This window comes from Chelmon rostratus, chromosome 21 (assembly GCF_017976325.1).
Source record: "Chelmon rostratus isolate fCheRos1 chromosome 21, fCheRos1.pri, whole genome shotgun sequence".
NCBI classification, from domain to species: domain Eukaryota; kingdom Metazoa; phylum Chordata; class Actinopteri; order Chaetodontiformes; family Chaetodontidae; genus Chelmon; species Chelmon rostratus.
In genome coordinates this window covers 4,375,903-4,403,239 of record NC_055678.1, presented here as the reverse complement: position 1 = coordinate 4,403,239, position 27,337 = coordinate 4,375,903, and the positions used below count along the sequence as shown (strand labels likewise).

General features: G+C 43.6%; 2 protein-coding genes across 2 annotated transcripts; one reads left to right on the top strand and one right to left on the bottom strand.

Moving 5' to 3' along the window:
* Positions 1–1,999: 1,999 nt before the first annotated feature.
* On the top strand, positions 2,000–27,027 carry LOC121625107 (neurotrypsin-like). The gene is made up of 14 exons (XM_041963161.1): positions 2,000–2,098; positions 6,578–6,620; positions 17,327–17,569; positions 18,142–18,280; positions 18,364–18,542; positions 19,042–19,189; positions 20,839–21,017; positions 21,406–21,547; positions 21,928–22,148; positions 23,564–23,705; positions 23,799–24,077; positions 24,926–25,048; positions 25,126–25,394; positions 26,450–27,027. The coding sequence occupies exons 1-14, from the start codon at positions 2,000–2,002 to the stop codon at positions 27,025–27,027; spliced, it is 2,784 nt and encodes a 927-aa protein (XP_041819095.1).
* On the bottom strand, positions 10,207–14,994 carry LOC121625108 (E3 ubiquitin-protein ligase TRIM21-like). The gene is made up of 2 exons (XM_041963162.1): positions 14,933–14,994; positions 10,207–11,963 (listed from the first exon to the last, which is right to left on the bottom strand). The coding sequence occupies exon 2, from the start codon at positions 11,959–11,961 to the stop codon at positions 10,267–10,269; it is 1,695 nt and encodes a 564-aa protein (XP_041819096.1). The 5' UTR covers positions 11,962–11,963; positions 14,933–14,994; the 3' UTR covers positions 10,207–10,266.
* Positions 27,028–27,337: the final 310 nt, after the last annotated feature.

Here is a 27,337-nt window from a genome sequence, read left to right as displayed (position 1 = left end):
CTCTTTTTTCTGAGTGATTTTGCTTTAGTCTGCACCTTGGCGTGATTGAATTTTTTTGTGATGTGATAAGAACACACAAACAAGATGGAAAAAGCTGAGCTGACCACTTCTCTCCAGCACTACAGTCCAACTGCTGAGTGAAGACAAAGCGTTCTGGCAGCTGGCTCTGTTTTTATCTGCACTGATCTGAAATGCTTCTTCTTGGATCAGCTTCAAACATAACATTTTGAGGCAAAGCATTCAGGCAATTTCGTCAACAGCTATAATCAAAATGTGTGTTTTCTTGGACGAGTTTTTGTCACCATCAGCCAGAATCTTTGCTGTACGGATTCTGTTTCACAGCCTCTCTGGTTTGGATGTTTCCCCACAAAGCTGATTATGTTTTAGCAGTTTTGCAAACAGGAGCTGCAACCATAAGAAAAAAAATGTACAAGTGGGGAACATTATAGTGTTTTTCCACAGTAGTTTTAATTATTGAGCACAGACAACTTTTCCCTGATAAACAGTGGCCTGGCCTCTTGCAGCTTACTTTGGTGTGCAATATAATAAGTAAAAACAACCCCATTTAGTGTTTTGATGGTGGTGGTGATGGTGCTGTCTGTGCACATTCCCCCATAGGTGTTGTGTCTAGTAGCTGTGAATGTCACCACAAATTATTTACGCCCCTCGTGTCCTTTAAGCATCAGGTGTTCAATATGTCACCAGTCAATATGAGCCAATCACATCATTTAAAGGGTAGCTGCACCCGGTCTAAATATTCTACTTGCTCTGCCAGTGTTGCATTATAGTACAGCACTCCAACATCAGCTGGTTGTGGTCACAATTAGAAAGACCACACCTGACCACACCCAGGCTTGATTTGCATGTTGCTGTCCATTTTTCGTTTGCATAATCTTTTACATCGCTGTGGTATTATCTTTCGGTCCAGAATTATTGCACCACTGTGCTCTCATGGGTGTTGGACTGGGGGGTGAAGGGGGACTGAGTTTACAGGGTCTTCATCTGAGGAGGGCCCTGTATACAAAGAGGAACAGCTGTGGATTCGAGGAAGCGTCCATACAGAATGCTTGTGTACAGGGTCCAGAATTTGGACCTATTCATTTGTACTCTACTGTTAGTTGAGCTCTTTTTAATATTTTTCTATTACAATGATGCATGTTTTTGGCTAAATGTCATCAGTGCTCTGATTTCTTGAGGTCTCTTGAACTGCTGTGTTCTGTTAATTCAGGTGTTTTTGTCTAAGAGAGCATCTATTTATTCTATTTGAAAAAGATGCAGCCTCTTATTTAGTTGGAGAAACTGTTTATCATGACCTTTAGAGGAACCATGTGGGTAACTAAGGGAGCATCAAACGATTTGTCCCCAACTCACAATACAGACTGGATTATTCAATACAGATTTTTCAGTGGAACATTTTCTTTTCTATTGGTTATTGAATCTAGCAAATCAGGCACGAACAGTGCAGGCACGGTATTCATTTCCATACATCCATACAGTGTGTGTGTTTGACTGTGTGAGTAGGTGACATTCGTTCACCAGCTGAAGAGGTCATTTGCAAAATTATCCGCATAGCTCAGATGTTGATGCATACAAGTGATAAACGCGCAGAAAACTCAGTCAAACTCAACAATTCATCAATGATGAATCACAGATCGTGCGTGTGTGTGTGTGTCAGAGAGAGAGAGAGAGAGAGAGGAGAGAGAGGAGAAAGAGAGGAGAGAGAGAGAGATGCTTGTGGCATCAGGTTTTTGCAGAGCTCAACACTATTTCACACAGAATTGGATCGGTGTGTGTGTGTGAGTGTGTGTGTGTTGGTGTGTTTTCCATCCCGTGAAGCGTCTTATAGTGCCGCACCCAGTCTTCTGTGCGTAAAACCTCCCACGTACATCATCACACTCCACGTTCCTTCCAGCAGCGGGACGAGCGGGCGGAGGATAGCGGTTCACCTCGCGGCCAGGTCGGACACAGAGATGGGAGTGCAGCGGCGGCTTTTCTGGCTATGACACGGACACACCGGGCGGGAAGGATGGCTCTAACCAGCCGCGAAATGTTGTGCTTGATCGGAACCGCCTGCTTCTGGCTGCCGTTGCTCGCGGAGGTACGTACTCCTGTCTGATGATGAGGATGAGGATGATGATGATGGGGTCGATATTGCAATGTGGCCTGATTTATTTTTTTTTTCTTGAGCCATGTGCCGTGACAGTCACGCTTTGATGACCTGAGCTGCATTACAAAAATGACTTAATTGGGTCGATAATTAAATTGATAATGAGATATATTTGGTATATTGGATAATGAGGGAAATGCTACCGAGCTTTAAGGAGTGACTCATGTAATGTTTCCATGCTTCACAATGAACCCATTGATTTATTCCGGATGCATTCCCAACAAAGCAGGTGCAGGTCGGGGCGTTAGACGAGCATCAAACACCCTCTAATCTCCCTTTTAGCCAATTAATGGTGCCATCGAAGCGCATTGTCCAATTAAGCGGACACATTGTGCGTGTGCGCGCGCACGCTCACGCACATACACACATGCACGCAGGCTCTCAATCACAACCCCTCCACCCTCCTCCTCCAGCCCCCTCGGCGGGATATCATGAGAGGAGCCCGTCGGCGGTGGCGGTGACCCCGCGGTGTTGTGGGAATGAACCCTGCTCGGGCTGTTGGAGCTTGTCACAGCGAGTCCGTCAACACAGACATGTTGAAACCGAAAAGTAGTGAAGCAGGTGTTGTTGTCAGCTGAGGGTCAGAGGATCCTGAGTCTCAGCTGGAAGTCAGTCATTTTTTAAGATAAAATTGGTCAGAAGTTGGTATTTCTTGTGCAGGCTCATCATGCTGCAAAGCAATCAGTTAATGCTAAATCAATCCATTAATCATTAGATTCATTCATTTGCGTTTTTTCTTCTTTTCTGTTATGTTGCACTACAGTGTGTGTGTTGTGCAAACGTGCAGCACATGAGCTGTGTAGCTTGTGTAGAAGTCATTAGCGGAGTACAGTGATGTGCAGGATTTAATTAGACCCACTAACAGTGGAAGCAGCCGTGCATGTAGCACAAATAGCACACTGCAGATGAGTTTCAGCTTTTTTTTTCTTTTTCATTTCAACTTCATTACACTAATCTTTTCGTCAGGAGGATCCTGATTGTAGGAGCACATCAGAACAAAGATGTTCGCAGGTAGACAGAAAGGAACTAAACCGCTGAAGTTGTCTCTGTAACCTGCAAGCTCGGCTTTACTCTGGATCACATCCAGCATTTTTCTCTGAGTCCAAATGTCCCATCATGGCTCTGTCTGCCCACTGAGGCCCTGCATGGCACTGCAAGCAAAACATCAAAATAAATAAGTATAAACCCTCCAAATTAGGTCACAAACTATGTTGTTTTAGCCCTCTGGAACGATGCATACCTGTAGAAGCATTTTCTGGTCTGATACACCTGTAGGCTGGATGACAGGTTCAAATCGGTGCTGAAAAATAAATGTGTTTCATGATGTGAGGTTAAGGTTTGGTTTAGGCACCAAAATGACTTGGTTAGATTTAAGGAAAAATCCCGTTTTGGGCTAAAATGACTGCTTCATTAAGGTTTGGGGAGCTTCGTCATCATGGTTAGGACGATGAACACGTTGTTAAGGTTGTGGACAGGATTTTGGTCATGAAATGATCGTCGGTCTCCTGTGTTCAAGTCTTATGGTTTGTTAACCCGTTCATCCACCTCGACCTGGAGCTCATCATCACCTGACTTCTTCTTCTGCTCCCGTCATAATTGCTGCAGCTGCTATAGAGCTTGAATGGAAGCACGTCATTTTGGGGAACTTTGGATACATTAGGTTTATATCCTTTATGTGTATCATACATGTCTGACGACTGCCAAGCCACAGAGTACTGTTCGAGCCGCCGTGGCTGAAACCAGGTATTTTTAACAATCTGGATATTTTCCAGTTGTGTTTGTGGCAACTAAACCGGGTATTTTAAGCCAAAAACATTGTTTTTTTCCAACCCTTTTAGAGTAGGTTTCATGCCTAAACCTTACCAGATCTTAACTACAGCGTTGCCACAACATAAAACTGATAAATTTCAACATATCCAAGGTTTGCAGAGACATACAATGCCAAAATGTATTCTGGCAATTGGGTTGGATGGTCCTATATGCTGTCAATCACTGTCCACAAGCACAAAATACTGACTGTGGAGAAACAGATGCAGTCATTTCTTTTCACTCAGAGCAGATTTCTTTTTTCTTCTGTTCATCTGCATGTTTCCTGCTCTATACAGTGTGTCTATGTGTGTGTGTGTGTGCATGCATGGATGTGTATTACTCATGCTGTTGCAACGTAAATCTGATTACACAGTCACATTGTAGGGGCTCGTCTTCCTTATGGGGACAAAACACAAGTCCCCATTAAATATTAGAGGGAAGACGCAAGTAGTTGTGATGTTAATGATAACTGTGAGTCTCCAAGAAATGAATGCAAGTCTATGTAATGTCCCCAGAAGTGATGGAAGCACAAGAGTGTGTGTGTGTGTGTGTGTGTGTTTGCATGGCCATGCACTGGACGCAGCTGTGAGAGCATCATAACTGATTAGGGCCGTAATCGAGCCGTGTGATTGATGCGAGTGGAGATATCAGCACCCATGTTCGCTACCACAGGTCACCTGTTCCTGCTCTAATATCATTAGGCTGAGCAGAGCCTTGAGGGAGGTGTTGGCATGTGTGTTTCAAACGTGTGTTTGTGTGTGCTTCATATATGTGTGTGTGTGTGTGTTGTGGGTCATTGGAGAGAGACAAATGGAGATCAGAACTCACCTGTGTGAAGGTGAAATGTGTTGTATTTCACTGCCCTCACTGCAGTTATTCCTGTGTGTGTGTGTGTGTGTGTGTGTGTGTGTGTGTGTGTGTGTGTGTGTGTGTGTGTGTGTGTGTGTGTGTGTGTGTGTGTCTCCTCTCAGCAAGGTGCCCCGCTGTGTAAAGGTGTGACCTGATTTCTGAAAATGAAACCGACACTTCTCTGTCAGATATCATCTGATGCTGTCTAGTACCATTTGTGTGTGTGTGTGTTTACACCGTACACTACACTGTCATACCTGGGTGGCTTATTTCTTTCCTTTGATAGTGATCCCGGCAGTTAATGAATAAACTCAAATAGGTGGAAATTGTGAGAGAATTCCTTCTTATTTTTTGCCTCTCGACCTCACAGGCTTTTCTTTGTTCTCTGGTTTCTGGCTTTGATCGTCAGCAGTAAGTATCAGCCTCTCAGACAGTGAGCACCTTTGTCAAGGTTGAAGCACAATCAAGGAACAGAAAATGTCCTGAAATTTTTGCTGCATGGTTTGTCCAGAGTCAGATTCATCCTCTCAGTGGCCGTCAGATTAGTGGGATCACTCTGAGATTTATCTGACACAGCGCCTTTAGGGAGACTGACTGGCACTGGTCATGAGTTCATGAAACTGGTGATCCTGACCACTGTTTACATTCACTGTACCATCGACTGTAGCAACGCTGGCTTCTTGTAAACATGAGCACAGTCTCTCTTGAACCCTTTGTCTGCCTAAACCGTCGAACCCTCAACGGTGAAAGATCAGCCAACGCTCATATGGGCTATTTTGGAAGGACAAAGAAACGATTTTGTCAGGAGTTGTGATCAATTATGTGGAATATACGTACAAAAAACAGCACGGAAAACTTTATGCTTTTAATTTGATTACGGTAGCAATATTGTACTATATAACTGATCCATCTTGAACCAAGGAATGTAGAAAAAATCTGTGCGTACGCCTCATGCTTCAGGAGTTATGAGCCAAATCGTTAAAGAAATAGCTAAATATGAAGCTATCAGCAGGAGATGACTCAGGTAGCTTAGCATAAAGACTGGAAATGCGGGAAACAGCTAGAAGGTAACAAAATCCGCCTACTTGCACCTCTAAAGTTCAAAATTTGACGTGTTATATCTCGTTTGTTTAATCTGTATGAAAATCTAAGTGTAAAAACAACAAGCTGTGTCTTCGGGCCGCTTTTGGGCTGGGAGAGGTTACTTCCTGGAGAAAGCAAATCTGGCTATTTCCAGAAATTCGAGTGCTTAATTAATATGAAGAGAAATAAAGTCTCAATCGTAGCAGCAATGATCCGCAAATAAAAACCAGATTTACGAATATGTACGACAATTTGTGACTAAATGTTGGTGATTAATGAGTTCATGCTGGGGTACTGTTTGTATGAGGAATACGTATCATTTGCCGGTGGCGTTTGTTGCGATGTGGATTGGAGCATTTGCAGTCGTCATCGTTTATGCACAAATCATCATCCACATTTATGTATGAATCATCAAAAAGCCTATTTAAATGCTTCATGGTGATGTTTTCATCGATTCTTGCTGGGCCCAAAGTCTCATTTTCCATCAATTTTTAGTAAAATCTGTAAATGTCTGAGATATTCTGCAAACTAACAGACAAAAGGAACAGAAGACGTAACCTCGGCACTGTGTATTATTCTCTTATTCTGCTCCCGTATCAGTTATTCTGCTTTTTGCCTTGAATGACGGCCACATTATCAGCTGAACCTCTCCTCTCTTCCTGTCTGCAGGTGGTGGCTGAGGACAGTTACTTAAACGAGGTGCAGAACTCAGGTAAGTGGGAGGTGATACTCCTGTCTGTGCACAGCTATAAATCAAGCGTCTCTCCACCCTGCCTCCTCCTCCTCCTCCTCCATCCTGTCCCCTCTGCTCCATCTGTGTTTCTCCCTCCAGTTTAACCCACATTCTGACTCAGACGCTCATGAAGCCCCTCTGTTGACGCCTCGTCTTTCTTTTATCCCCTGCTCCCACACTCAGGCTTACCTCTCCTCTTCCCTTCGGCCTGCTCCCTTCTGCTTTCATTTCCCCCCTTTTTCTCTTCTTTCTCTACATCCCTGAGAGGAGTGGAAGCCATGATGGGGGGTGGGGCGAGGAACTCCTCCTTCTCATTTCCACAGCTGAAATATCTCGGCGTTTACAGACAAGTGAAAAGTGCATGCAATTAAAAACACACCTCTCATCTATCTGCAAAGACAGCTCTGTGTAAACCACCTCGAGGCTCTCTAAATATGACCTGGATAACGAGATGATTTTCATAACGAGAATTCAGCAAATGTTGCACAAGACGCTTGTCTGTTGCAACATTTTCCTCCAGTGTCTTTTGTTGCGGCAAATTGCTCGAAGATCAGGTTAAATAGTGAAAAACGGAGGGGCAGTTTTCCCACATTCCATATTTATTGTGCCGATGATGTCTCACACCCACCCCCCATACAGCAAGCCTCCAAATGTGAACCGTGTCAAATACTAATTGTGGCTGGGAAATGGATTATGGGAGCAGGGAGACTGAGTGTTCCCATGGCGATGGGCTGAGTACCGTTGTCGTGGCAATGAGGAGGGTGTTAGAGGCGAGTGTTGCGTGCGTGCGTGTGTGTCTGAACGCTGCGGGTGTTGAGATGAATGAAAGGACTTGAATGAGACAAACAGGACGGGAGAGGAAAGAGGAAATGAGATTTAGAAGTAGTGAAAAAGGGGGAATTTAAAGATAAGAAAAAAGAAACGAGAACTGTTTATTTTAAGATGCTCTCACAGAGGAAGGAAATGACAGCGACACACAGCGAAAACATTTCCTGGTTCAGTTACGTAATGCTTTTTTACTTTATTAAAATTTCATCAAGCTGGCTATAAAACTTTTATTACCGTTACAGACCACACGCAGCTGTAAAACATATTTTTATTTATTCATTTAGTTAATCATCATCAACACAGATTTAACTGCACTGACACGGCATGCATGCGTTGTGTTATCAAAGCAAATCAACATTAATTAAATGTTTATATGTGTTATACGTTACTATGACCACAGTGGTGTGAATGTGAACAACAAACCACAGAAATATGTAACAAGTGCAAGAAAACAGTAACAACAAAAAGCTGCAATACAACAAACGTGTTTCACCACCTCAAGCGGAAGCATCTGATACGAGTATGAGGAGAACCAAAAACGCCACGAGTCGAGCTCATCAGCTGCTGTGTGCTCAAAACCAAGCAGACAAACTACATTTTTCATCTTATCAAAAATATCATCAGAAATAAACTTAAATGCAATTATTTTAGGGCCGCATCGCCTCCTTTGAAATATTAGTGTAAAAAGAACGTATCATCATCAAACAGGCAGACAGAAAGTTGTTTAAATATGAAGGAATTTAATAAAGGCTACTGAAATGGAAGTTGTCACTATATGGACATGTATGATTCCAGAGAGAAACCTGCTGTCTTCACTTAGAGGACTGACGGAGGGCTTCATCACGTGGTGCAACAACAATCACCTGAAGCTCAACATCAACAGACCAATCAGCTCATGTTGAACTACAAAGCTTCAGATATGGATGCTGCTGCAACGAAGCTACAAACTGTAAAATGCGGACGCTTCACACACGTTCAACCAGCACATAGGATCTCTACAATCAGCACAGTTTCAAGATGGACGCCCAAGTTTAGAGCGACCAGTTCACTGTCTGCCTTCTGCTCCTGAGTTATGGTGGCACAGTGAAGCTGACCTTTGACCTTTTGGATAGAAAATGCCACCACCTGTCAGGCATTTATGTGAAATCTTGTAGGAATTAGTGTATTAAATCTGAGCTACGGTCAAAAACGTGCTTTGTGAGGTCTCAGCCTAATCGTGACGTTTATGGCTGCATGTTCAAGGACCTCTCGTGGTTGCGGTGATTAAGAATTTTTGAAATTCCTATTTTATTGACTGCTCGTAAGCAGCCAGTAGGTCTTCTAGTTTTCTCCAGTTTAGAGACAAACACCTGCACCTCAGCTGGTCCCTGTGGGCGGTACTGCCTTTTAAACGATGTTGAGCAGCGCAAGTTTTTCAGGTGATTTCTTTATTTATTCTTTAGTTTAATGATTTGAGAGGCTGCTCAGTCATTTTCAATGTTTCCTCCAAAGCAGTAATGTCACTGCAGCAAATATTGTGGGACAAAACTAATAACTACAGCTCTAAACTTGACAGGACAGAAGAAGCTCTTCAGAGGAAACAGAGCGCTCTGGTGGAGCTCAGGATTTATCAGGACGGCCGCTTTACTCCGAACAGTTTCACTGTGTGAACCTGTGTGACCTTTTGGACGTGCAGAAGAACACAGAACATTAATCGTCATTAGATCCTGACTGATCCGGTCTGCGTGTCAATAGATCAATGAAATCAGAGAATCTATAGAGTTACGCTGCTGCACACAGCTTCTTTCTTGATGGAAGATGCACTTGTATGTTTTATAGAATATAATACACACTTTCCGCATTCATGAAATGATTTCACCCACCCACAATCCATTGGCTATTAATCAGTATGTTAATTTATTCAAATCAGATATGTTAATTTATACAAATCAGATATATGGACTACGGATCTACTACTCTTCTACTTCATTTTATTATTTACACCTGTGCTTTTCCTGCTGAGACATGTCAAAATGTCTCATCCAAGCACTGGAGGCCTAACTCAGCGAATGTAGGACCTGTCTTAACAATGGAAAAACTCTTTGTGAAATTACATTACCTGGACAAAAGAAGTGTGCAGTGGATATTTCACTTGTAGTTTAATGAGTAGGAGTGTTGGTTGATTAATTAACAGAAAAGTGCTATCATTACTATTATTTTGATAATTGGTTAATTGTTTGAGGCTGTTTTCAAGCAAAATTGCAGATTACTCAAACGTGATGATTTGGGACCAAAACAAGTGCTTTTTTCTTTTTTGACACTGGACAATTACACTGTTATCACCATTTTAACCTTAAAACGCTTTGCATTGTGGGTTACTCCCTTGAGCAAAGTCATAGAAAGTTCACATGAAGGGCTGAAAAAGTGAACCAGAGAGTCCTTGTGCTAATGTCACAGTGCTCTGAGCCCTCAGGTGTAACGGTGGACACTGGATCTGCACCATCGTCTCCAAACCACAGTTTCCAAACATATATTTGTATGAGCTGGGTTCACCTTTACACAGGTGTGTGGAATTAGACTACTCATTAGTGAAGACAGCAGGTGCATGTTGGTTCATAATGTATAATATTTTAAAGACTTTTCATGCCCTGGAAACCGACAATGCTTTAAAAATAAATAAGTAATCATAAAATTACAGCATCAGCAGAGGAAGATGAATCATCCCCTCAGATGTTTTAGAGATTTTGTGATCATTTACCAAAAATCTACATTGAACCTTTTTTTTTTTTCATTCAAACACAGTCTCTGAAGTCTCCGTTCATTCTGTACCACTGGACCTACTGACAGGAACAATTATCATCGGGTCCAAGTTTGAACCATATTCGTTATCACAGGGATTAAAGTACGGGTACAGTTCTTCAGTAAAGAAACACTCAGTAAACGAGTGTATAAGCGTTGCGGTCTGTACGTCATAGAAAGAAACTTGCCCTCTGTCATAATCCACAAACACACCGACCTTCTCCACCTTTCCTAAGTGTACCGGCACATTTGGAACGCCGAAGGATTCAAACTTATTTACTAGGAACCAGAGGACCCAGAGTCCGCTGTGAGGATTCCGAAAAAGCGGCCCTCTCCTGGGGATCGACGCCGCCGCCACGCCCAGACACCATTCGGTCTTCTCACCCACAAACACCTCAAAGTAAAACTTAGACGACGAGAAGCTCCTGTGTCCCAGGACTGCGAGATGTTCGGTAAACATCTTCGGGTCCAGGATCTGGTACTCGCTCCAACCGGAACCCATTGCGTACCTCACCTGTTTCCTGTCACCGGATATAACGAGCAGAGGGTGAGCCGTGGCAGGATCAAGCACAACGTCCTGTTCGTACTGCTGCACGTACCTCAGCATCGCGCTGCTCGACGCGTCCGTGCCGTCGGATAATTGTTTTATTTCCGCGTTCATTTTGCTGAGCAGCATTCTCAGCTGAGACACTGATTTTCTCAAAGATTTCTCTATGTGATGAACGTGACTGTTGAAACTGAATGTGGACAAGTCCATGGTGTGTGGCAGGAGGGATGAGTTTGGGAAGCTCTGGAGAAAATTAAACTGGTCTTCTATCTGTTTTAGCTCCTCTAGCTTCACCCTTGTTGTCTGCAGCTTGGCGATCTCCTGCTCCACGCTGCTAATAAACCCATCTGTTTCTTCTTCTGCTGCTTTCTGCTTCTCCTCCATCACCTTCACAAGCTCCGTCTGGCTCCTCTGAATCTCAGAGACCAGCGCCGTCAGGTCCTGCACGCTGTTCGCTATAACATCTTTGGTTTCTTTCTCACTTTGCTTCACCGACTCCTTCATAACTCGGACCTTCTGCTGCCTCTCCTGGATCATCTGCTGCGCTCTGTCCTCGGCTTCGCCCAGCAGAGCCCTCATCTCTCTGTGTGCACGCTGCACAGGGACAACGTCGTGGTCCACGTGGCGAGAGCTGGCGCAGACGTCACACAGCAAAACCTTGTCGATTCTGCAGAACAGTATCAAGAGTCTGGTGTGCTCCTTGCAGATCCGGTCCTCCAGGCTCGTCAAGGGGTCAACCAGTGTGTGTCTCTTTAGTCCGGCAGCTCTATGATGAGGCTCCAGGTGAACATCGCAGTAAGACGACAGACACTCCAGACAGGATTTGACAGCCTTTTGCTTGGTGTCAGTACAAATATCGCACAGCGCCGCACCGCCACAGCCAGCCTGCTGTTGGTCTGAGCTCCAGATGTGAGCGTCTGTCACTTTAAGTGACACGAACTGCAACACAAGCTCTGAAATGAAAGTGTTGACCTTGAGATCCGGCCTGGTTTCAAACGTTTCCTTGCAGATGGGACACCGGCACACTGGTTTGTCCTTCCAGTAAGCCGTCAAACAGGCCATGCAGAAGTTGTGTCCACATGGGGTGGAAACTGGCCGAGCGAACACATCCAGGCAGATGGGACAAAGAAGCTGCTCCTCAGACAAAAGACTCATGCTAGAGGCCATTTCTGAAAACAAGCAAACCACTAAGTTCAGTGAAGGCAAAGTGTTCACACAAACACCGCACAAAGCTGAGATTCAAAGCCCGCTCCTGACCTTGGGAACAGCTGCGAAACATAATCTTGCCACAAGGTCTATTGAGAGGCTGCTGTGGAGCTTTTGATCATCACACATGGTCTAAATCAGCAGATGGAGTTTCCTCAGTTTTCATGTAATTGAAGGTGTTTAAACTGACACTTTAAAGGCAGTTTTCTGTTCACATTAAGGTTTTCTCTCCAGTGCATTTAGAGCTGAAACAATTAGTTGATTAATCTATTAATCAATTAATCAAGAAATTGATCTGCCACTCTTTTATACATCTTAAAGTCACTTTTGAGTTAATTAATATCTTTGGTAGGGATGCACGATAATTATTGGGCCGATCGTTATCGGGCCAATAACAGGAAATTATGATGTCATTCCGATAAGACCGATATCATGACGAACAACCCCGATAACATATGTGTTTTTGTCAGCACGGCATGCCTCGCTCCCACTATGAGACCCGAATGGCCTGCAGTGAATGCTGCGTTCAAGTGACGTTGGCATAATCAGAAAAACTCTTTCTCACTGGGAAAAATCAAGAATACCCCCTCATGCCAGAAAACAAATCTCTAACTTGGTCATAATTTTGCTAGTTGCTGACTTGAATTAATATTCGCAGTATTTTTTCACATGTTACACACAAAAAATAGAAACATGAACTTAAATAGGCCAAAAGAACGACTGGCAAACGAGGGAACTGGGGAATGTACGTTACACCTTGAATGCAGCATGCGGCACAGCGTGCTTATGAAAACAGAGTTCAGACTTCTTCAAAGTTTCCGAAGAAGATTGTTCGCTGGTTATTCGTAACAAATGATCCAAGGGAGTTCCACTAGGAGTGAGAAATTGCACCAGCTTTAATACCTGATCAGTCACGTGAAACATAACCACCGCTCTGACGGAGTTTGGAAAGCGTATGAGGACAGCCGGCGTGCTAAAGACGCTAACGTTAGCAAGCCAGCCGCAAAGAAGCCATCGGGACTTACGCGTCGGCGAGGCTTTCGAAAAGTCCAAGAAATTTGCCAAAGATGACCCACGGGCTAAGGTTATTGAAGATTTAATCATGGACGTGATGGTGCTTGACTTACTTTGGACTGCCCTTCTTCAGTTTGTTTACATAGATAAGTCTAAGTAAGGGATCATGTATCTTCCTTCAGGATGACGCTTCTCCGTAGGAAACTGCTCACTATACATTATCCCACTTAGAACACGGCTTACTACTAAAGCATTCAATAGTTTGACACAAAATACTGATTAAAACATATTTTATTGATTTAAAATGAGTCTACGCTCGCCTGTCACCGCTCTCACTGCGCAGCGGCTCTGAAAGTAAACACGTATGTTGCGTAGCAACCGCCTCTCACTGTGCGCAGGCCGGCAGGCAGGAAAACTTATTTCTTTACAGATATTCAGCGAAATCATGTCAAATGTGGAGAAGTGATGGGATATCCCAGACCTGAGAGAGACGTAGCTGGAGACAGAGTTTGGTTTACCGCTGTTTTTTCGGACTGATGGATAAAAGTCCTGCATCAGCTGATTTCTGCTTTCAGCGTCAGACATTAAAAAAATCTGTCTCCAGTTTTGTCTCCACTCAGCAGTCTTTTAGCAGACCGATCGTGTTTCTCTTGGTGTTTTTTTCGTGTCTGTCGGCTTCAATCTGGTCAATCTCTGCGTCCTCAAGTCTTTTGTGTCTTAATATCGCTCCTCCTGTTGGTCCAGCGTTGTTCTTTACTTTTCTCGTCTGTTTTGCTGGGGACATCATTCTCCAGCCGAGTGTTTGGTCCTCTCCAAACAAATTAAAAATAATGTACGGAAAATGCTCCATATTATGCCACTCAAACCAGCAGGCGATTTGTTATTGAGCTTGGTACATTAAGGGATTGCCCCTTTAGTCTGTTTGGAACACACGATTGACCAATCAGAATTGAGTATTTAAGAGCGCCGTCTTCTAACTTCTGTCAGTACAATATGCACTGTGCATTATTTTTGTTGTCATTGAGGAATGCACTTTTAGTTTTCATTGGAAAAATAAATATCTCTTCATTTAAAGAGTCAAAACTGTTTTTGGTTTTGTTCGTGGTATTGATGTCATGATGTTAGGTATATGTGTGTGTTATCGGTTATCGGTATCGGCCTTTAGGAGCTGAAAGTTATCGGTTCTCGGTATCAGTTTTAAAAAACAGTTATCATGCATCCCTAATCTTTGGGTTTTTGACAGCTGGTCTGGACTGAGTGATTAATAATCAATTGAGAACAAAATTAGTAGATTCATCGATTATGAAAACGCTTTTTAGTTTAGTTTAGTTAAATGTGTTTCCTCTGCAGTCACCTCCTTTAATGCACTTGTGGGCATGTTGCTACTTTGAATAAATTTATGTGGAAATCAGATCAAAAATCAAGACATGTGAAGGTTTTTTGATACAAAAATACTTATTTTAGACCTACATTTGGCATATACAGTACAAAGAGGACGTCAAACACTTTTCATTCTTTATCTCAAACACAGCAGTTGATAAAAATCCCCACAATGTCATGCAGGCGACAATCCGAAAAGCAGACACGGCAAATGGACTTTGTTCCAAAAGCCAAGGATCAGCTTTGAATCAAGTTTCAAGCCAGCGTGGACGAGAAGAGTTGATTCGGAGGAGGGAATGGAATCCACATTTGCATGAGAACTTTGCAAACTATTTGCTGATGAAGATCATGTGATGTGAAAGCTTAATAAACACATCTTGTGTCTAGACAAAGAGTTTTTTTCTATGTTGCTACAGAGAGGCTCAAATAGCAGAGAGCGAGAAACTACAACAACACCGATACAATGACTAAAGATTCACTACTTATTTGTTATAATGAAACTATAAACTATTATAATGTGTCAGTACTGACTACTTACGTGTGCTGTTGCTGATCTACAGAAGACTAATCATGAAAGCAGAGAGTTAGGTTCTTTCCCAGTAAATGACTTTACTTTCACTTTCCTCCTGACGTCGTTCAGTTCTTAAAGGGACAGACAGCTCTCTGTGTGTGGAGTCTGGGGCTTTTTTTAGGTTTGCTGTGTTTCTGGGTCCAGTGTCTCTGTGTTCTGTATTATTTATTGTTTGAGGATAGATGTCTGCTTTAGTTCAGTACATTTTTGCCTGATTGATTTCCCTGTTTCACAGCCCCGCCCGCCTTCTGCCTCCAGATTTCACCCAGTGTGTGTGTGTGTGTGTGTGTGTGTGTGTGTGTGTTTGCGTGTGTGTTTCTGTCTCGGTCACCATGCAGCAAATCTGCAAGTACGTGTGTGTGTGTTAGTGTGCAAGGTGGGCATGAGGGTTGCGCTGCGTAGATAATGTTCCAGGACGGCCAAGCGGTGTGTGTCGAAGAGATAAGACCGTTGCTGGTTACTGAAGCACCCCCGCCATTAATCATAGTTTAGTAGTCGCTCGGCCTCAGAAAGCCTTAAAGCCGTGCAGAGTCTGTGCAGAGAAATCCTGAGAGAAAGTAGCGACATCACAGGGGAAAATGCTCAAATTAGCAGCATAAATTAACATTCACTATTGTTTTATTTCTGATCTTGGGGGATTTTCATTCTTTCTGATGAGTCAGCGAAGGAAAGGAAGACTAGAAGGAAACAAGGAAATGAAGAACAAATATAAAAAGAATAAAGAATAAACAAATTAATTATAATTAGAAAGAATAAATAAACTGGTGACATGTTTTGTTTTTGAATGTGCTGAGTTACCCTAAAGTGTTCAATATCACATCAACAAATGTGACATTATGAGACACATTCACAACTCTAGTGATAAAACCTTTTTCATTTTACCAAAAAGTCACAATTTTAATTATTCGTTTCATTATTTCACAATTAATTTATTGATTTCACAAATGTCTTATCAGTTTGTTCAATATTGAACACTCTGAGGCTCCATACAGAGCATCTCCAGCTGTCAGACACGTATAATCAAGTAGAACAACTGCACCTCTGAAATGTGGAGAAAAATTATAAATTCTCCCACAACTGACAAATTCAAGGTGCATTTCTCAATTCATGTATTCATATATGAATTTATCACATTAGAGCTACTATTTCCCAGGTGAAGATACCATACGGAGGCACACATGGTTAATGATGTGACGCAGCATTTAAAGTGTGATACATTTTTATCACACTTTAATTTTAAATCAGCACTAATGTCTGTCTAAACTGAAATATCTCAAAAACTACAGCTACAAGCATCAGCCTCATCTGTGTTTTGTGTTTTATTGCTAATTAACAAATGTTTGCATGCTAACACCCAAAATTAAAAGGAACATGATAAACTTTAGACCTGCTTTGTACTAGCATGTAAGCATTGTCATTGTTAGCGTTTAGGTCAAAGTACAGCCTCACTGAGGGTTGCCTCTAGGTGCTGGCATGGCTGTAGGCCCTTATTTTGGTTATTTCTCATGCAAAAACATGGTTTTTGGACAGTTTACATGTGAAATACCATATTTTACATGTGAAAACATGAATGTCACATTTTTCTGTCTGACACTGAACAACCAACATGGCCACTTAACAGTTTGTCATGCACACTTCCACAAATTCACAAGTACATTTCAAAGGATCCAATTTACATAATGGAAATGTTCTATAAACAGAGATACAGAGGCGTCTTATGTGCCATCCTCCCATGATCTAATCTAGTCAAAACTACCTCTGAGTGCATTAGTTTGTCGGCTGCCTTGTGGTGCAGCGCTCTGCCTGTTATGTCCTGCAAAATAATTGCTTTTCATTAATGCGTGATGTGAGTTTTTAATCGGCTACAGCACGTAACCTGCTCTATATTTTGTGGCCTAATTTTGCTCCACTTTGATGTCAGCAGTTTCTCTCTCAGTCTGTCTAAGCTTCACTCACACATTCCTCCTTCTGCAAGAAGATTACTGCAAGTGTCCAACCACCACCATGTTAAGTAATGGAGGTTTAAGGTTATGGAAATTTCAGCAGTCCAACATGGATCAGCCGGGGTAAATGCATTAGGCAGGATCCTGCTGTGGCACTGGACAGTATATGAGAATCATCCATGTAAGCCTTTATGTTCAGATAAAATACAGACATGGGGATAATGCCACTTGAATAAGAGCATTTTCACTCCTCTTTCCTCTCACTTCCCCCAAACTTTCCACATTTCACTCCCTTTTATTCACATTGTCCTCTCTGACCCAAATCCTCCTCGTTTCATCCAAAACATCTCTTTCTTCCATCTTCCTCAGCATTTACTCACTCTCTCCTCTCCCTCCCTCCCTCCCTCTCTGTGTGCAGTGCCTCTGTCCTGCTCTGAGGGATTCACAGAGTTGGGATACTACAACGGCACCGTGTCTCAGACGGACTCTGGCGCCCCCTGTCTGAAATGGACCGAGTTTCCGGACTACGTCATGCAGTACCCGGGCCGAGGGCTGGGCGACCACAGCTACTGCAGGAACCCGGACCGAGAGTCCAACCCCTGGTGTTTCTTCAGGCAGAACTCTGGAGCCATCGGATGGGCCTACTGCGACTGCCACCAGGGTACGACCATGGGGACCAGGATGTGACTGATCCAGGACCAAAACTTTGTTTTCAAAGCACTTCTTTTAAACAAAGTTACAACAAATGTATTGTTTAGAATAAAACATGGATAAATAACAAAATGCATTATTAAAGAACAGTAAAATATAGAAGAAATGCAGCTGTTCTTATTAAAAAATGTAATAAGGCACATCAATCAATCAGTGAACATAGTGAAGCACTTAAAGAGTCAGATACTTCCATCAGGAGTTGGAGGAGACCAAAACAGAGATAAAAGGAGGGTGAATGTTGAAGTTAGACTCATCAGACCACCTGAAACGCAGCTTCAAATGAATGCTCATGCTGCTTCCTAATATGTTATCACTATATATAATATATGTAATGTTGTAATATAATTCAGAATAAATGTTATATTATAACTATAAATGACCCAAAAATGCAGCTTTATTCCGCAGTGATACAGGTTTCTACTGCGTCACGCTGCAGACAAACACACAGAGGCGAGTATTTATCGTAGGCTTGTCGTGTTTTGTGAACATCAAACCGTGTCATCTCTTTCTGTGGGTTTTCAGGTGCAGCTCGTCTGGTTGGCAGCTCGTCCTCGGGCAGTGGGCGTGTCGAGGTGTACCTGAACGGCCAGTGGGGGGCGGTGTGTGACTCTCACTGGTCAGACAGAGATGCCAGCGTGATCTGCAGGCAGCTGGGTCTGGGGTACGGGACAACAAAGCCCAAGTTCTCAGCCGGTGCTGACGCTTCACTGCTTGTTCTAACGGGGGATTTCTCTATTTCAACAGCGACATCGGCACCGCGCTGCAGCACTCGCAGTTCGGCTCCGGCTCCGGCCTCTTCCACTACGAGCGCCTGGGTTGCCGTGGCGACGAGAACAGTCTGAGTAAGTGTCGGAGCAGGACGTTCGTCACTGGTGACTGTAGCCATGGAAACGAGGCAGCAGTGGTGTGCGCGCCGCCGGAAGGTCAGTGTGACTTCCACAGTGCCATGGAAACCAGACCTGAATATTTCCCCCACACACCTGAGACACGCAGAGTTATTTCTGTTTTATTAAAAATGATTTACTTTTCTATCAGAGGATACTGGCGAGTAATATTTCACTATTATTATTATTATACCACTTATACCACCATTATTGTAATATTATTTAATTAGAATTTTAGTTAAAATAACAAAGTCTGACAGTTGCATATTGCTGACAGTATTTAATTGAAGGGTTCCTTTAAATGTACACTATGCAGGATTTTCCTAATATAGAGACTCATACAAAAGTAATCTCAATTATCACATATGACTCATTAGAAGTGTGTGTCAGTGTATTTATCTACAGAGAGGTGGGAGGTTTTGCATTGTGTGTGTTCAAATTGACCCCTGCAGCTTTAATATTTTACTTAATTGCAGCTTTTCTAATAAAGGAACATTAAGACTGCTGTTTGACCTGAGATTCCTACATCCTCTCTCAGGCAGTGGCCCTCCCCTGCGATTGGTCGGAGGCGAGGAAGACTTTGAAGGTCGTGTGGAGGTGTTTCACGCAGGAAGGTGGGGCTCCGTCTGCGACGACCAGTGGGACGACAGAGATGCGGAGGTGGTGTGCAGACAGCTGGGTTTCGGGTGTGTCCATCAGGCATTTTTCTCACCTTTACACCAGATTAGCATATGTGTGGTGACATTTAGACCCAAACTGATCCGCAACTAACAGCCTTTAATTACAGAGTTCACATAAATCACACGTGAAGCTGTGGAGCTGAAATTCTGGATTTTTCTAATATTCAAATATATTGTTTTCAGTAATTTTGATGAGTAGTTTTTAGCAAATATTACTCAAACATGAGTAAAGAGCACTATTTTCAGACGTGGATTAATAGCATTTGGTGCTCTGCTGAGTATTTATGGCAGCAGGATGGTGTTTGTGGGATTGAGTCAAAATAAGCTACAGTGTCCACGTCCATCGTGATGAAGGAACATCGTCACCCAGTGCAACGGTGTGTTTACAGTCGTTTCTCGACAGCCGTGGAGCTTTATGTCACAGAGGAAAATCAGGCTGACCGAGTGTTCAGGAGCAGTCAGAGTCCTGATCAGAGCAGCTGTAAATCACCTTGCACAGTTTTTCCTGTCGTCAAACTGGCCTCCTTCGGTATCGGAGGTTCAGTCTAATAAGAAATAAAATTGAATTATTTTCCTGATGCTCTGGAGTTAATAACCAGTAGCGAGCTGGAAGAGTTCAGTGTCAGGAAATCCCCGGGAAAGCCCTCTGTTAAGGTAGATAATGTTTGAACCTGTGCAGGTGTTTGCTCCTCGTGTCCCCTGCAGAGCAGGTGTAACATCCCCGTCAGCTTTGAGTGTCAGACGGTGATAAAGTTGTAGCTGTGCAGAGGAAGAACTTCCACGTTGCATTTCATCTCCTCTAACACTGTGGGACATCTCACCATCTGTGTTTGTGCTTCTAAATAATGGATGCTCTCACACCGATGCACAGGTTCAGCCGCTGGTATGTTTTGACACTTAAAGACAAAATGAAGTGAAAATGATTTTTTTCCCACCAGGATAGTTTTTTTTTTTCAGTATGTGTGTCAAACATTTACACACTTTTCATGTTCTTGTGTTGACAACCAAACTGACATCCAAACCTAGTCTTTGTGTTCTGTGAGCTTCCACAGGAGCTAATGTGGTTTCATATGCTAACTGTAACTGCCCCTGTTGGCAAAACATATTTCAATGCTTTACAAGAGATGACAGAATAATCAGCACACAGGAACACAGGTTCAGAACTTGGAGCATGTTTTTTTTTTTATTTTACTGTTCAACAAATATGATTGCAGACCAGGTTCAGGTCCAGGTTCTCCTGAGCTATTTTATATCTTCTGTGCTTCAGCTGCACTGGAGCAGATAACCACGGACCCGCACAGAAGTGCTTTTTGTTGCGTTTCAACATCAATAAATAATCACCACATGAATGCAGTAACATCCTCGTAGATGCTGTTCATTAATTATTTGCATGATTTTATTTATTTTAGACATTTGCTTTATTTTGTGTGTTGGGAATGTTTTCCTCTGCCATTTTTTTTTTTTTTTTTTGCTATTTCCTTGTTTTGTCAGACCCGGGAATGCTACGATTATGTTTCACCCTGGAGAATCCCTCATATCTGTAAAATCAGTGCCAGAAGTCACAAATTAGCCCCAATGTATCCACAGTATATTCCTGTTAAAAAAGGTAGAAATACACACAATGTGTAGGTAAACTGTGTGTGTGTGTCGTGTAGGGGTGTGGCGAAGGCCTGGTCATGGGCTCACTTCGGTCAGGGTTCAGGCCCGATCCTGCTGGATGCTGTGAAGTGCACAGGAAACGAGCTCTTCCTGGATCAGTGTCCCCATGGCGACTGGGAGCAGCACAACTGTGACCACATGGAGGATGCTGGGGTCTCCTGCAGCCCCTATACAGGTACATGTACAACACACACACACACACACATACACAGAACTGCTCTTACTGTACACACTGACAGGCTCCAGCTGCTATTTATATCCCCTGAACATCAATAAATCATTGCTGCATGAAGCAGCAACGTCCGCTTTGTGACGAGCAGAAACAGGATTTATGGGACCTGAGAAGTAACATATCTGCTGGCATGAAGTATCAGATACTATTCATCAACCTAATCCAAGATTAATAATTAATCTGAATTATACATTAATATTAATGTTAATGGCACACGCAGCATCTATAAAATGTGATGTCTCGTCTTCTGGTTGCACGAAGGAGTCAAGTCTTTAATCACATTAACGGTCCCGCAGGACTTTGTAATGGTCACAGTGTGAATCTGTTTCAGATGGCGTGGTGCGTCTGGTCGGAGGAGACAGTCCCTGGGAGGGTCGGGTCGAGGTTTTCCACAACGGTGACTGGGGGACGGTGTGTGACGACCGCTGGTCCCAGCAGCATGCAGAGGTGGTCTGCAGACAGCTGGGCTACAGGTGGGGAGAAAGCGAGTGAATCCTTTTCCACATGCTGGAAAATGATGTGCAGACGTCATCAGATGGCAATTTTTATTAGTAGTTAAGAAAGAACTGGACTGAGCCAGCAGAGGTTTTTCATCTTTAATGTTTTGTTTTTGAAAAATATATAACATAATAAAATAAAAACAGTCGTTCATGTTATGTCATAAAGTGATTGTGACATTTCTCTCTTTACGTGACCCGACATTTGCTAAACAGCTAATTTCATTTGTTCCTTTGTGGATTTGCATAAATAAACCTTCGTGTTCTGGAAATGGGGAAACTAAAAAGACAAAACTTTTGAAATGGTGTCCACGCTACAAACAGGGTGAGGACTTTAACCTGTTCTCCACCTGCAGGGGTCACGCTGAGGTCGTATCAGACGGGACGTTCGGCGAGGGCGTCGGTCTGATCCTCCTGGACGACATCCACTGCGAGGGGTCTGAGACCTCCCTGCTGGACTGCCGACACGGGATCTGGGGGCGGACTGACTGCTCCCACAGCGAGGATGTCGGTGTTCGCTGCAGGGCCCGATCCAGCCAAGACAGCAACGAAGTGCCAGTTATCGCACCTTCCACAGGTGAGAGACGAGGTTCAACAACACCTGCATGCTTAGTGTTTCAAAGAGGGATGCTAGCATTGGCTAACTCGTCTCTTCATTTACTGTCGTCCTGAAACTTCCTGCATTCTTTATTTCACCATTATTCAGTGAATTAAAGCTAAAAGAACAACAAGGCAAACAAGTTGTTCTCTTAAAGTTAAATGTTCGATGGAAAAAAAAGATTCTCCTCAACATTTCGGTTGATTGTTAATGAATTTACAGTGTTTGTTTTCTGTTCATCGGAGAACAACGGTTGCCGTGGCTTCTTTCAGTTGTGCTACACCTTTAAAAACAGGCTTAAAAGCCAATTATTTTCTATCGCCTTTACTAAATAATGTTATTTATTGCTTTTATTTCATTATGTCTCAGTTTAATCAGCTGCTGCAACGATAAATCCATTAGTTCTAAACTGTTCAATAAATTAATCTACGATTATTTTGATAATCGATTAATCAGTTTGAGTCATTTTTCAAGAAAAAAGTCTAAATTTTCTGATTCCAGCTTCTTAAATTATATTCTTAAAATATTTTCTGGTTTCTTTACTCCTCTGCGACAGTAAACTGAATGTCTTTCTTGTGTTGTGGACAAAGCAAAACATATTTAAAACTATTTTTCAGGACATTTTATAGACCAAACAACTGATAGATGATTCGAGAAAATAATAGACAATGAAAATACTTTGAAACGGCCTCTTCTGTGATTCGTGCTACATAAATAAACATGCCTTGCCACAGTTAGCAGAACTTGCCCCGGCTTTCATTAGCGATGTTCGACAACAGCAGCCTGCTCTGCTACATTTTGTTGGTTTTTTGTTAATTGGAAGGCACTTACAGCAAGAACAAAGGAAGGAAGAGAGACACCAGCAAAAGAAGAAGAAAAAACCAGGGTATCATTGCACTGCACTGCAGACGTTCTGTGACTCTGCAACTGCAATTAATTTTGTACAGAAAGGGCAAGCTGTCCCTGCAGAGCGCTGGGCTAATGCCAGGCTCTGAGCTATTTACTCTCCTTAAGTCAGCTCCTGCAGAAATGGCATCAGCCCGTCTGTCCTATCTATCTGTGAAGGAATAAAACCAGTCCGGTCTCCTTTTGTGGTGCTGCATCCTTACCGCAGTGTAAACAGAGGTGTGTGTCCAAGGAGTGTAAATGCCACATGTTGACAGCGGAGAGAATAAAGCGATGTTCACTGTCTCAGGACTCCAGAGGTCCTGAACCTCCTGTAGACACGCAGTCCATTAGAATGAGAATAGAGGCTGGATAAGGAGGCACTGGGCAGCAGATGACATTTAACGCTGTCAGTGGACATGTGAGCCGCTCTCAGTGAGTGTGGACTGGAGGATGTAGATGCACCCACATGAATATGAATGAGAGTTATGTGGTTTTCCGTCTGTCAGGTCCTCTGGTGCGTCTTGTGGGTGGCAGCAGCAGAAAGGAGGGACGAGTCGAGGTGTATCTCCATGGCGACTGGGGAAGCATCTGTGACTCAGGCTGGAACGACCTGAATGCAGCCGTGGTGTGCAGACAGCTTGGACACAGGTTAATAATTATATGAGTGCATGAAAGAGACAGAGTTTCAGTCTTTTCTCTTTTTTTTATTAACCCAAAATTCACGTCTTTCTTTCTCCTCAGTGGTGGAGCGGTAGCAGCTGGAGGGTTCGGACAGGGAAAAGGGCCCATCCACCTGGACCAGGTGAGGTGCACGGGGAAGGAGGAGTTCCTGGGAGAGTGTCCCTCTCTGGGTCAGAGCATCCAGGGCTGCAGACGCAGGGAGGATGCAGGGGTGAGGTGCGACGTCGCGCCGCAGGAGGCGGCGGTACAGGCCAAGCCTCAAGAGCTAAGCTGTGGGCTGAGGAAGCTGGTGGAGGAAGAGGGCAAGAGGAGGAAGCAGGGGGAGGAAAACATGCTCAGGTAGGATTTAGGACCTAATTTAGTTGTCAATTTAGTCGTTGCTTGTCCTGTGAATGAAAATTATTATCAGTGACTTTTAAAAGTGTGCATGCTGTAGATATACCTCTCCCCCAGTTAACTGGTTTCTGCATTAAAAAAACTACAGTACATGTGTTTTTAAGTAACTTAACTTCACATTTACAACCAAAAGGAATGAAAAGTGCAGAGAGCAAATTAAGTGCGTCCCTTCCAGGGGAAAGTCCAAAGAGGAAGTAGAGACAGCAGAAGTGCGATAAGTAGAGTTTGTAAAATAAAATGCCTGCCATACTTCGAGGAATAACCCCAATGTTTCCCTTTTTAGAAACCTTAACATGATACCCAATATATAATATACACAATTTTAAACATTCTGACAACATATCAGCAACAGGAAACGTGCTAACCTTTGTCCTTCAGAATAAAAGTCTGTGCTTCTATCCATATTGAACTCTGATTAAACATACAGTACTTTAACGTGCTTTGTGGCTAATGGGCACTTTTAATGCATTAAAACATTTGCAAAGCTACTTAAAAATAATCTTTATACATAATATTTTTCATTATTTTCATCCAGTTTTTGGAGTGTTACTGTGTTTCTTGGTGTGTTATCGCCACCAGCTGTCGATCAGTGGAATAATGTGTCTGCAGGAGTGTGTATCACTACGCCCGTGTCCTCGTTCTCTTGTGCGCAGAACTGAAAGCAGTTTCTTTCAGAATAAACGAGGAAACGTATCATCAGCATGAGCAGCAACACAGTAGTTCATGCGAATGAGCAAATGACAAAAAGCTTTGTCAAGTTTTGATCCAGATCTCGTCCCGTTCTCCGTCAGGACCACGTGGCCATGGCAGGTGTCAGTGTGGCTCCAGTCTCAAGGAGAAGATGGTGGTCCCCTCTGCAGCGGCACTCTGATCAGCCCCTGCTGGGCCCTGACGTCCGCATACTGTGTCAGCAGGTAAGCATGATGCTGGAGGCCTCCTCGGTGGGACCTCTAACATCATGAGTCTAAATCCACCTTCCTCCCTCCTCCAGATTTGGCAGCGACCCGTCCAGGTACGTGGTGCGTGTCGGGGCCTCGGAGCAGACTCTCACCCCGGAGCAGGTGGTGGTTCACAGGAAGTTCAAGGGTCAGAGTGGAGGTCACGATCTGGCTTTGTTGAAGCTACCCAGCACGAAGGGTCACTGTTTGACCTTTGACCCCAACACCAACGCAGCATGCCTTCCCTCTGCAGACTCAGCATCAGGGGGAAATTCTCCATCCTCCTGTGTTGTCATGGTTACCGCTGGTTGGACTGGACCAGGTATGTGTTTTTCTCTATCTAAAAATACGTTTTAGATACAGCAGCAGTCAGTGCAGTGAAACATGCTTGCATTTATTAAATCACACATATCTGTGTGCAAACAACTATTGAACTATTGGATGGATTTCCATGAAATTTGGTACCTTCATGAATGAATCCTGATGAGTCTGATGATCTCCTGATTTCTCCTTTAGCACCAATATGGTTGCCTTTTGTGGTTTTGAGTGAAATATTCAGCAGCTAATAGATGGATGGCTATTAAATGTGGTACAAGCAGTCACGTCGTCCTTTTAGTAAACATTACACCTGATAAACATCAGTGTGTTAGTGTTGTCATTCTAAGCAGATGTTAGCATTTAGCCAGTAGGTGATGCTACTCAATGAAGAAATAGAATATTATAGGAACACTACATGTCAGTGTGTCTCTATGATCCTCTCTCGAGCTTATAAGATACAATATAATATAGACGTGATTATTGTCTATAATTTAGAGATTATAGATCCAACATAAAACTGACAGAAGGGCATGAGTGAAAGAAAAAGGCACAATTACAAACCATCCGCTACTTCAGCACCACAGACAGCGTCTTCAGCGTCTTCTTCACAGTTAAGCCACTGATATTTCAGAGCTGTGGTCGAGGCAGACTGGACTAACATATTCTATTAAACAACCCCTCTGCCCCTGCATGCTCGCTGCTGCTCTGGGATGGAGAGGGGGGGCTGGCAGGTTAACAAGGGGGACGCATTTTGGTCATTTTGCTAATAAGAGGGATTGCACCTGATTTGAGGGGTCAAACCACCGATTGTGTTTAGCTCAAAGCACCACTGTGCCTAAGTTCAGAGCTGCTAACATGGCTGTAGACTCTTAGTCTTGTTGCTTGATGAATGACGATTAATCAATAGTCATAAATGTTGATGATTCATTTCATGTATATAGGTATATATTTCAGGTATATATTTCATGTTTCATTAATCAGTAAATAATTGATTAATTAATTGTTTTAGCATTTGTGACGCGTTGCTACTTTAATCATCTCGCCCATCCTCTCTCCTAGACTCAGTCCTTGCATCCTGGGTCCCTCTGATGTCGTCATGGCAATGTAAAAAGCGCTATGGCGACAGCTTCTCCAGCCACGGCACCCTGTGTGCCGGCAGCCCTCCAGACACCAGCCTCCTCCATGGCGACGGTTGCCAGGGCAACTCCGGAGGCGGGCTGGTGTGTCAGGGGGAGATGGGTCGATGGGTGCTCACTGGGGTCGTCGCCGGGGGCTACGGCTGCGGAGACCCCACCTCGCCGTCGCTGTACACTCGGGTCAGCCGCTTCAGGAGCTGGATCGATGAGGTCACCGACGCGCGAGCGGAGGAACAGCGCACACACACAAAGACGCAAGAAGATCTGACACACGTCGGCGAAGACCCGACACACACATACGCCGAGGGCAAGGATAAATACCTCCACGTGCACGGCAAGCTGAAGCACACGCACGATCAACAAGAAACGAATGAAATCAATGATATCAAACAAACACACACTCATCATACACACACCAGTCAGCACATTAACACACACACCAAAAGCACACATAACCACCATGTAGAGGATGCCGACAGAAACACACAAATCCTGGTCTGATTGAGGCCGTGCCATTGGCTTACCATCTGTGCCATGTGACCGCCTAAGGAAGGAGAGTTAAAGGAGGACGAGGTAAACTTTAACAGCAAAAGAAAAGAAAGATGCTCCTAACTTAAGTCAGTCCAAACGGCCGTCTCTGTGCTCTTTTCTAATCTGAACTCAGTGTTGTGTTTGCGGTTGCTAATCGTCGGACGAGTCCGGCGGTGTGGGCAGAGCCTCCCGAGCTGCCAGGATAACAGAGTGTGTGGGTGATTCGTGGCGCTTTACATGTGAGTTACAGCCCGGTACGAGGCAGGGCGATGAGTGGTGG